This window comes from Onychostoma macrolepis, chromosome 19, assembly GCF_012432095.1.
Source record: "Onychostoma macrolepis isolate SWU-2019 chromosome 19, ASM1243209v1, whole genome shotgun sequence".
Taxonomy (NCBI): Eukaryota; Metazoa; Chordata; class Actinopteri; order Cypriniformes; family Cyprinidae; genus Onychostoma; species Onychostoma macrolepis.
In genome coordinates, this window is record NC_081173.1 from 26708313 (window position 1) to 26720284 (window position 11972).

Below are 11972 nucleotides of genomic sequence, written 5' to 3' on the forward strand. Positions count from 1 at the left end.
GGTATATTTTGCCAACCAGCTGTACCATAACTAGACAGGAAGCCATTTTGTTTTAGCCGTTTTATTGGCGGTGTTAAGGACTGGTGGGTGGTGTGCAGCAGAGAGGACGTGACATTGTCCCTGCAATAAAACTGTCCTCACAATACACTCCAGGCGCAGTCGTACCCACGCAGTGATTGGAATACAAACACACATACAAACATGATTTAGCCATTTATGTATTTAGCTGTACATGCATGCACTGCTTTAATACGTCACCAAGTATCTTAAAATTACTCTACTGCTGATATTGCTGTTTAATAAATAATATAAAAGCTTCAGCAATGACACAAAACCTTCAAACTCCTAAAAACGCGAGGTTGTGAGGTTCTTCTTAAATATGTGGTATCTGCTATAGTTAATTGAAACAAAAAAGTACTTTTTAGATGTGCATGAAATATGCCTCTTGCAATTATTTTTATTTTAAGTAATAATAAATAAGCAGCAAATCAGCATATTAGAATGATTTCCGAAGGATCATGTGACACTGAAGGCTGGAGTAATGATGCTGAAAATAAATTATATTTTAAAATGTATTATTTTATTTTTTATTTAATTGTAAAAATTCCGACAGATAAATTTCCCACATTCATAATTTTCAAGAACTCACTGAATTGCTCAAGTGGACATATATTATAAAGAGATGACAAGATTCAATTAGCATGATTGTTGCTGCTGAATCATGTGCCATGAAAGCAATACTATTCCTAGCAAAGTGATCATTTATGCAAAACATGGTTTGTTTTATATTTGATATAGCTAATGATATTATCACATTAAATTGATCATTTTATGAAATTCTAGCTTAAATATGGCTAAAAATAATTACCAGATTACATTTTGCATCATGTCATGTTCTTAAATATGTATGTAATGTAAAATAATAATAATAATAAAATATTACTTTTTAAAATGTGCAAGAAATGTGCCTCGTGATTTATTTTTATTTTATTTAAAAACATTCTGACAGATAAATTTCCCACATTCATAAGATGCATGCATTTAGCATCATGTCATGTTCTTAAAAATGTGGTATCAAATGTGGCTATAGGTCATTGATAATAACAATAATTGTAATAAACGTCAGGCTGGAAATACTTTTTAAAATGTGCATGAATGTGCATCTTGTAATTGTTTTTGTATTTATTTTTAAAAGATTCTGACAGATAAATTTCCCACATTCATACGTTTCAAGAACGCACTGAATTGCTCAAGTGGTGCTTTCCTTGGAATGAATGTGTGTCAGTTTCAGTTTTTTCATACTTTGATTTATTTACCCACACTGCAATTGGAAAAAAAGCCCTTGGCAGGGATGGAGCAATAGTGAGTATGCTTAGGATGCGAAAGCGAGCGTGTACGAGTGTGCATCAGGGAGAATCAAGAGGAATAAGTGTGCAGCTGTAGGGGGAGGGTCAGGAAAGTGCAATCAGAGGGGGATGGGGAGAGAGACAGACCTCCACAGGGAAAGAGGGAGCGCTGGGGGAGGGGAGGCCGGAATGATGCCGAATAAGTTGTCACCGGTAAAGGACGTTTAAAAAAAGTATCCCCTTCCAAGCAGGTGACGGGGACCTTCGCCAGTAGATACGAGCGGCTCTCGGAAATGCGCATCCGAATCTGTGTCAGGTTTTCTCGGGATAATGCGGTGTAAAATCAGGTGCGGGGGTAATGCAGAAATGTCATAATCTTGCTTCCCTGCCGTTGGCCCATCTGCGCTGAGGATGGCCACTGGCCACAGGCATCAGAAGTCCTTACAGCATTAGACAGTAACCTCCTTTAGCCTCATAATACTGCATTAGTTTCTGTTGACAAACATGAGGAGAAGTGGTGGAAAATCTGATTATATTTCCAAAGTGGAAGTAAATCGCATTCCCGCTCTAACCCGTGGATTCTTTCGATATACAATGCCATATTCTGGGATAGAAAATATATGAGGCACTGTATTCAGTCTTGCATCATGTCTAGCAGCACCAAATGATGTGCGATCCATCATGAAACTGAGAGAGAAATGTAGGAAGTCCAAAAAAAGGGAAAGATATTATAAAGAGGTGACAAGATTGAGTTTTGCTTTTGAGTTAGTTCTTGCAAAACATAGTTTGTTTAATATTTAATCACATTAAATTGAATTAAATTCAATTAGAATTTTATTAAATTCTACCTTAATTATGGCTAAAAATAAACATTGCATTAAATTTTGCATCATGTCTAGCAACACCAATTGATGTGCATTTCTCCAGAGGCCATTTAATGAAACAATTGTGGCTGCAAACCCCCCCCAAAAAACAGGCAATAACTGTGTATAACGGATGAGGAAGATGCAGTATAGTGTGTGTGTGTGTTTTGTGTTGTCTTTTAGTGGTGCATGACATTCTCTCCTTTCCACCCAAGGGACGGGGTTATCCCCAGTTCAATTGTGCTATAAACCGAGGCTAATAACAAGAAACTAAATAGACAGATGATGAGTCCTTTGTCAAAGAACTGAAAGCATATACATGTTCATTCAAAGGACCTCTATGCCTTACAAATCAATTGAGGCAGAAGCCAAATAAAAGGCTATAAATCTAAAAATTGATCAAGGGCTATTAATAGTGCCATGCACGTCTTCATTAAAAAACACAAATAACCTAAAGTGTAAAAATATTTCTACAGTTTAAATGAATAAAATATTAGACTTTACCTAAAAGAATGCAATAAGAATTGCAAATTTAAACATTTGAATGCAAAAATGATGACATTAGAATTGGAACCAATCAGAAGATGTTTGATGTTGTTTGTGTTTTAAAGAACACAAGACATGAGACTTAAGATCCAGATTGTAAGGAATATTAAGACATGACAATATTACGATTACCATAATTGTTGCAGTTGAATCTTGTGTCATGCAACAAATATTATTTTTAGCGAAGTAATGGTTCTTCCAAAAATATGGCTTGTTTTTTTGTTCACTTACATTAAATTGATAGTTTTATCAAATGCCATGCTTAATTGTGGCAATGCAATATCTAATACATTTTATATACTCACACATATTTGAACACTTAACTGAAAAATAAAAGCTTGCATGCCACAAAAGCTGTGTCCAAAGGCAGTAAAACATGTCAACACAGGTAAACTATTAATCATTTCCTTGCCCATTTAGGGCTTTAATAAGGAAACAAATCATGAAAAAATATTTTTGATATTGACACTCATGTCAATAAAATCAGTAATGTTAATAGGATCGTGAATTCTGCCCGCAGCTCTGAAGAAGCTCAGGCACTTCTGAGAAACATACAAAAACACGTCATGTTTGCAGGGCGATTGGGGCTGACACCTCGACCCCTTACTAGCGCTGATAAAACCGCTTCCTGCATCCCATTGGAATAGCTACTGTCTTTTCACATTAGTCAATAATGACTCAGGTATGAAAAAACCTATCTGGTTCAAATGACAGCAAGCCACTGGAGAATGAACAACAAACTTGCTGACTCATTCACAGCCCGCAGTCAATTTAAAGCATAAATCCACCCTGTAACTCTTAAATCATGGCAATTCTTGCCGATCTATTGAAATTACCCATCAGGGCGGTATTTTGTGGGCATGACTAAAAGGTATTAAATCAACGCTGGTCAGAAAGGGAAAAGTGTGATTCAGTCTTAATGAAATCTAAAACCAAGCTGACCTCAGTCTCACTTGCTTGATGTTGATGCTTGACTTTGCTTGCCAAAATGATCCTGTTATGTTATGAAATTTCCATTACGTGGTGTGAATATTGTACCACAGATGGTACATATATTATCATGTATGATGCGCAGCAGATGTCATTGCACATTTATCATGGGGCAATCAGTACTTTAACAATGTCTAAGCAAAATGTGAGTGAAAATACAGTTCAGCAGAATTGGTCATATGAACACAAGTGAATTGCTAGTGAAGGTCTTTGTGTATGTTAATGATGTTGGAGTAAATATTTCAAAATGCCTTTTTACATTTGTGTGTCGTTCTTTAAAGCCAAAAAAGTGAAGGAAAGTGGATCAATACTAATGATGTTATTGACAGGACCTCCCCCTTCAAATTCTTTAGTGATTACCAAGACTGTTAATGGAGGAGCGACCAAATGCACCAACAAAAAACATCCAATTACTCCAGTGGTCACCCAACCATATGTTAAGACAGATTAAAGGAATAGTCCATCCAGAAATTAAACGTCAAAATCATTGTCTCATTGTAATGTCGTTTCTGTCCTATATGACTGACTTTCTTCCACAGAACACAATATAAATTGTGAAGAATGTGTTCGTCTCTCTGAATCCATATAGTCGCTTTGTGTGAGGAACAGACTGAAATTTAGGTCAAGATTTGGAGAAATGGTTTTTATTATACATTTATGATGCTTTTGTGTGCTTTTTAAGTTTAAAAGCATTAGTCCACATTAATTATAACAGCATGGCGTGATTAGTACAAATTTATTTTTTATAAAGAAGTCATACTGGTTTGGAAAGATTAACGGTGAGTAAATTATGACAGGTCAGATTTTTCATTTTTGGATAAACAATTTCTTGGATGCACGTATGTGTCCAACACTTATTCTGAGTAGATAAAGAGGAGAGCGACTCCTATACATCTCAAATTTTAATACTGAAGTATCCTGACTGTGTTTCCTGCACTGCATGGCAAAAAGTAATTGTTTTAGCTGGATTGTATTTTTTTCAATCTGAGTTTTATGGAAGCCGTTTCCACCACTGAATAAAAACAAAAAAAAAAGGTTATTGCACAGAATTGTGAGATATAAACTCGCAATTGCGAGTTATAAAGTCAGAATTGCGAGATATAATCTCCCAATTCTGACTTTTTTTCCCTCAGAATTGCATGATATAAACTCATAATTGTGAGTTATAAAGTCAGAATTACGATTTATAAAGTCGCAATTGCGAGTTAAAGTCCAAATTTGAGGGGGGAGAAAAAGACTGATATGTTCTCAGAATTGCGAGTTTATATCTCACAGTTCAGACTTTATTTCTCAGAATTGCAACTTTGTCTCACAATTATGAGAAAAAAAGTCAGAATTGTGAGATAAAAAGTCGCAATATCCTTTTTTATTTTTTATTCAGTGGTGGAAATGGGCTTCCATACAATTTAATGTGATAAGAGAGAGAAAGAGATGTGAGCGCGATAGATGGACAATCAGCTTTCTATTGCATTGTCCTCGAAAATATACAGTGCACTGTTGCCCTCTTCGCAAACAAATTACTCTTTTGAGTCATTGAGTTTGGTCTGAATTGGTCAACAAAAATACAAAATCTGAAACTCAGCCTAATGAGTCTCCTAACGAATCAGCGGAACTACTTATAGTTAAAAATACACAATCAAAAACAGATTACTCCAATTTCAAAAAATCATATATTAAAATATTGTTTTTTAATGTTTAAATTTAGTATAGCTAGGTTTAAATTATGAATCAATTACTAATAGAATTGTTCATGAAATTATTAAAGAAAAAGAACAGTTACATGAAAGCTGATTCAGTATGGTTCTTACAATTCCCATCAACAATGGTCTGCATGCAATGACCTACAGGGGTCGCTGTGTAATTCACAAATCCCCTTCTGAGCATGTTTTATATATTTTTGAAGACAACTGGACATAAAAACTTTTTTAAATGCTTAAATGTAAAAATATCAGTAGTCCGTGACAAAGGTAAATCTGCTAACATTAAAATGTTACAATTGTCACACTTGTCTACATTATTATCTAGGTGCGTGGTTAATAAATTAATGCACTCTAAAGTAATGCTAAACTTATGAGTATACTTGAATTAAAATTTAAAACATTTAAATCAAGGTGTGCCTCGATCCAATTTATATACACTATGTATTTTTTAATACAGTTTTAGAGTTACTGGGGATGTATTGGCCAGATAGCTTACACAGTAGTACTACAAGCAAACATGCTAGCAGATATCGTCATATCTTGTGGAAGACTGACTTGTTCAAGCCTAGTTTCGGATTGTTCATGCAGGAATAAAGTGCCACTAAAAAACTATGAGGAAACTGCTTTATATGTGTATGCTAAAAGAAGTATTAACAGCAGATTAGAAACTGATTCACATCATTATGAATAGCTCCTATAGCTACAGTACACATCCATTGATACATTTCTGCTAAATCTAGTTTTAGTTTGTGAAGAATCCTCTGACAGAGTCCTTCTAGATATTTAACCATTCCAACTGACACAGTCACTTTTTGCCAGAAACATTCATCCTCCGTTTCCACACTGTTACAATTCACTAACAAATTCATAAAAACTGTGCATCTAAAGCTGAAACATTCTGCCTTCAGTTTAACCTTTGAAAATCCTTACTACACTACCTTCTGCTGAGCTTTGTAAAAGCAAAAAGAGCCAACCAACTCAGTTTAGGCTCCCAGCCCAAGTGTCAGTGCTCAAAATTCGTTTTATACTATTAGAAAGCAGTTTTACCCAATTCCTGCGGGTCAGCAAATCTTCCAGGCGTTCATTTAGTGCAATAACCCCACAACTGAATCATTAAGCCTTCATTTATCTTCTAACAAAATATCTTTATGATGCATCTCATTTATCCTCCATCTGCTACAGTACCTGTGGCCACCACTGCTTATTCCTTTCTCTACTCTTTATGTTCTCTTCCAGTTCCCCCTATCAGAGATTTGGGAAAATTCCACTTCCCTCTGTAACCCTACTGCAGTTTCATTGGCCGCCACTGTACCTGCAGCGCTTCATTCTTCCAGTTTGGACACAGCCACCGCCTCCCTTCCATCCGTGACCTATCGTGACCTATCTGTTGCATCTGTTGTTGGGCAGCGGCCAACTTCACATATGTAGCCGTATATTCCCCTCTCCCTCTCTCTGCCAATTATTATCTACCTGTTCCGGCCCCGTCGGCTGACAAGACACCTACTGTGTTCACTTTCCCCATGAGCTCAGCTCTTGCTGCAGTCAGCTGTAGCGTTGCTTGCTGCTTATCATTCTGATACTTTTCTCTGTGTGTCGCGTCGGCTACCGGGGTTCCCTGCTTCTATCCCATCTGTCCAGAGAATTAATCCCCCACACGCTCAAAAAAAAACCCCATTTTGAGTATCTAACAGGTTTGCAACTGATCAACTGGAAGAAGTCACAAATCAGCCGTTTTGATACATTATATTAGGCCGAAGTGATTTTTGGCAATCACATGTGTTTCTTATGCTCTGTCTAATACAGTGCTCACTCGAAAACCTTTTAAGTTCATTATATTATTATGCATCCTCTTGTCTATGGCGAAATCTGGTAAGTAACATATTCACTTGTCCATTCTAATGAAATCACTATATAATCATTTGCAACCAAATATGCTCTTTTTTATACAAATCTACTGATATGCATTAGTTATTTTTGCTTGGTCATATAAACAAATGCTAACATCAAAAGGAAGTGATTTTGTTCAGTTTAAGGAGCAAATATATCTTCTCTAAGAATTGTGAATGACGTTACAGATCAAAATGTGTGGTTTAGAGTTCCTAACTTGTCTATGGTCATACTTGCAGCTGAATTGTATTCTGTGGGCTCTATTAGCACTCGTTTAGTATTAATTAGCACAATGTGTCTGACCTCTCTTTTGTGGACAAAACTGGGCAAGATTCAGTATGTGATGCTACATAATCTGTGCCTTCCTGGCGCTTCTGAGTAAATTAGGTTGCCAACTTTCAGTAAGACCACACCTGTGGTTTATTACTATCACAAATTATTATCTGGACATCATGTTAGATGCAAAACATATTAAAATAAAGAAACTCATTCTTTATGCCATCTCCTCTAGAAATACTGTGAAATTCAACACTCGACAACAGTCAGTGGTTCCAACACATATTAACTGGGGTCCTAATTTATTGGTACTTACTCATTTGCATACATTTTTCATGTTGTTTTGCTTGCTTGTTTGTTTGTTTATTCATTTTGATGCACTCAACATCAAACAAACGTGCTGTTTTTTTTTCTCACTCATTCATTAGCCAGCTAACTGAAGTATACATATCATGTGGAAAACCATGTCCTACATTCAAATGATTTGAGAAAAGTTCATCAGTACAGTCATACTGCTGAGTATATTCAGTATTCTCAAACATTTCAATATTTCAACATGGAGCTTAAACTAACAAGCTACAACATCTTGGCATTTCTTATAATTATGAGTCTGCGAACATGATGACTTATTTTTAAAGGGATAGCTCACTCAAAAATGAGAATTCTGTCATTTTTTTCTGTGGAACATTAAAGATATTGTGAGAAATTTCTTAACCATACAATAGAAGTCAATGGTCGCCAAAACTGTTTGGCCAGTTCTTCAAAATATCATCTTTTGTGTTCAACAGAAGAAAGAAAGTCACATATAGGTTTGGAATGAGTAAATGGTGATCCCTTTAACATACCTAATTCTGAAGGCAAAACAACTCCATAATGCACAATTCACTGTCTATATCATTTACATTAGGAGTCTTAAATATGACTTTCCTGCTGAAGCCTGTTAGCTGAGAGGCAGAGAAAGAAAGAGAGAAAGGCCGAGAGACACAGACATTCAACCTTGCCTCTCTCAAGGACATCACAGGGCACAGTGAAGCACAGCAATATATTGTGCATGTTTAATATCAGGATTTGGAATCATTTTGTTACACTGTACAACACTATAATAATATATATTACATGCATGCTTGCTCTGTCACACTAACGCTGACATGAAGCATATCTGCTTTTCAAAAGACACAGTCATCACATCACTCATGAAATGACTTCTTTCTTGTAGACCATAAGATATAGATTTAGTCACACTATTATTTTATCTCAAACATATATATGGTGAGACCGACGCTTGTCGTCACCTGTTTTACTCTGGTGAATATTTCTTAGGGTAGATTTATTTTCTCAAGTCAATTTCAGTATAGGCTGCTGATGCTTTAAAGTCTTGGCTTCAAAAAATCTATCGAACATTTCCTCTACCAAGAAAAAGGTTCAATGAAGACACATTGACATTTTGTGAGAGAGCAGGCGTCTATATAACCTAACATTATAGCCTATTATAGTTTTTGGCTATACTTAAAGAGTATAAGAATTACAAAATGCAAACCAATGAATGAAACATCATAAATGTAAAAGGTGTAACATTTCAAACAATTATTTTGACCAACAAATAGCCTATTGTGTAAAATAAATTCTATATATATATTTTTTTTTTAAATGTGCAAAATTTGTACTTTTGACACCAAAGTACAAATATGTTTAATTGAACTATGGACTTAAAACTTTCTAGGTATTGAGATAAAGCTCTTCTTCTAGCCCCGTCTCCACAGGCCTATTATCCGAATGATCTGCCATTGATATTCTGGTCCATTTCCTGCAGGTTCTTTCTGACCATTGCCAGTGCAATTGTAAGAAATGAAGTGTGCTAATTATCAGAACGAGGCTGCTATGTGGACTTCTTCATCAGAGTCAGTCTTTATAATGTGAAATATTGGAAATGTTGCCACTGTTGGAACATAATGCATCCCCACCCGGCTTTCATGAGAAATAGGCTACTTCAGTCTGCAATTATCCCATTCAATCACACTCATTCATTTAATGTCAGATCTCTCCCCTATACAAATGAAACCTAATATTGAAAGGGGCAAGGTCAATGAATTCCGTCTGATCTATCCTTGCTCGTCTCCGCTATGCATAGACACGCTCGCCCTGCGCACGCCCACAGTCCATGTAACCCGTACACTTCCCTCACCGCGCGACCAATACGTCACAGTGATGTTGACGATTACATAAAATGTGATTATTGCCCAATCATGTCGCATCAGATTCGCGTTGAGCCATTAACACCTTTAGAAGCAAGACTAATGATATATATGTTTAAAAGCACTGTGGCAGCAGCGTACAGCGAATGCGCGCATCACGTATAATTGCGAATTCTCTAAATCCAGTTATCTGTAGATTACATTTCTACGTTGCGCCTGATAAGCAAAGGCTGATATCAGATGCTCCGGGTCTCCGGGGGAATAAAGGAAGTCTTGGGCTGATTCCGGTCCGAATGACTTTTAGGATGAAGCGGATGAAGAAGACGCGTGTCTTTGGGTTGGGTTGTGAAGTTGCTGATATATATAGGCCTATATATATTTTTTTATAAACATGTTAATGTACATATCTCTCTTACATCCCCCACCTCCCTCCAAACACCCCCCCCCTAGCAAGCGCACCACACGCGCATACACTGATGAGTGCAGTGCACTGGGTTCAGGCGTTTCCTTTACGATATTTCATTGATCCCCGGTGACGGAAAATTCGTGGAGGCTGGACGACGCATTAAAACCTCAAGGCCCACCTTCGATATTATTGGAAAAAAATAAATAAATAAGCAATTAAGTCGCTATACCGTCGCGACTACAAATAGGAATACTTTGGCGGCCATGTTGTATTCGTTTAGCTGAATCGGGCGATGCATGCAACAATATTACACCCTTTCATATTTAACATCGCGGCTAAGAACGGAACAAAGCGTGCTGCAATAATCGCTCATCCCACCCAACGATCCAAACGCGTCCGATGAAGATGTACATGCATCCAGAATGGAGCTTTAGTGGAGATGCTCAAAATCACCCGGTGCAAAATCTAATAGAGTTAATACAAGGCACGGGTGAATGTTATTTTCGTTTAACAAAAAATCGGTGTTAATAATTAATGATGCAGTGATCATAGAATTAGATATAGGGATGGTGCGTATCAGTGTAAGGATGCTGGCTAACTATCCGCAGCCGTCTATACCCTGGATCACACTCCTGGGCGACATGTATCAAAGGTAGTCTGTTTGCATGCATGCTAATGTAGGTGGGCTCATTTCGCGAATTACGCCATATAACCCGATTTGATCGATAAATCGATCCATCGCACATGGAACGGCGCGCGCGTGTGAGCCGCTATTAAAAACGGTAATATAAACGCGATGTGGCAGACGGTTACATTTGTGATTGCGTGAGGAAAAAAAACATCGGAAAATGTATGAAAACCGTACTATGTCCATAAATGCTCAGCCGTGAGCGAGCAGCAGTGAGATGTCAGCTGCTGACGCCCGGTTGCGGTGAGGAGACGGAGGATATGGGAGGAGATGAAGGATAAAGCATCAGAAATACAGACTTACACTTCGTAGTTCCTGCGTGCGATCCTTCATTTTTCCCCGCCGTGCTGGCCAAAAATATCTCTTGAGATGTCCGCTGCGTTCGTGGATTTATTATTAGCGAATGTCTGGCTCCTGTTTAATTTCCCACAGATTTAGGTGATTTCAGGGGAAAAAAAAGGGCGCCCTGTTCTTCCCCCTCTGCACTATTTCACGCCTTTTTGCCTTTTCCCTGTTCCTGCTTCTGTGATGGTGTGTCCTCCGTGGCGGTGCAGTGATGCCCCGCAGCGCGCTCTGACTCCAGCACACGAATGCGATTCCGAACGCGGTACTGATGCTGCAAAAAAAAAAAAAAAAAAAAAAAAGAGGTGGGGGGAGGGGAGCGATGCAGAGGGCTGGAGCGCTTCTGCGCATGCGCCGCCGTCTCACTTTACCTGCCGCCCCTCCCCCATTCCGCTCGCTTGCTGTACTGCGCGTCTCCGCAGCGTTCTCCATGATAACTAGGGAACTGTAGTTTGTTTTAGAGCACGAGCCTCTTTTAGGCCCGACGAAATGATCGATGCAGATCTATTTAATTGTAATAGAAGGAAATAAGGGGTAGGTCACAATTGAAAAACATACAGTCTAAAGCCATTATAAACCTTTAAAATCTTTTCTTTTTTTTTCTTTTTTTTCATTTATTTGCCATTAGAGGTGTGAGGTACCTGAATTGACCTCAGATCCCAAATGTCACAGTTATGATGTGTACAAAAGAGACATGTACACTAACTTAGTCAATATATTAGTCTACAATATAAGT

The 11972-nt window shown here is 37.6% G+C and overlaps 2 protein-coding genes across 4 annotated transcripts in view; one reads left to right on the forward strand and one right to left on the reverse strand.

The window, feature by feature from the left end:
- Nucleotides 1-11500, reverse strand: part of stx1b (syntaxin 1B) — a 48764-nt gene extending 37264 nt beyond the window's left edge. Inside the window, exon 1 of the mRNA XM_058753207.1 lies at nucleotides 11198-11500. Within this exon, the coding sequence (XP_058609190.1) occupies nucleotides 11198-11227 (30 nt within the window). The 5' untranslated portion in view covers nucleotides 11228-11500. The remainder of the gene's footprint in view (nucleotides 1-11197) is intronic.
- Nucleotides 1-11972, forward strand: part of si:dkeyp-113d7.10 (myoneurin) — an 86046-nt gene that overhangs the window by 39415 nt on the left and 34659 nt on the right. The window lies entirely within an intron of this gene.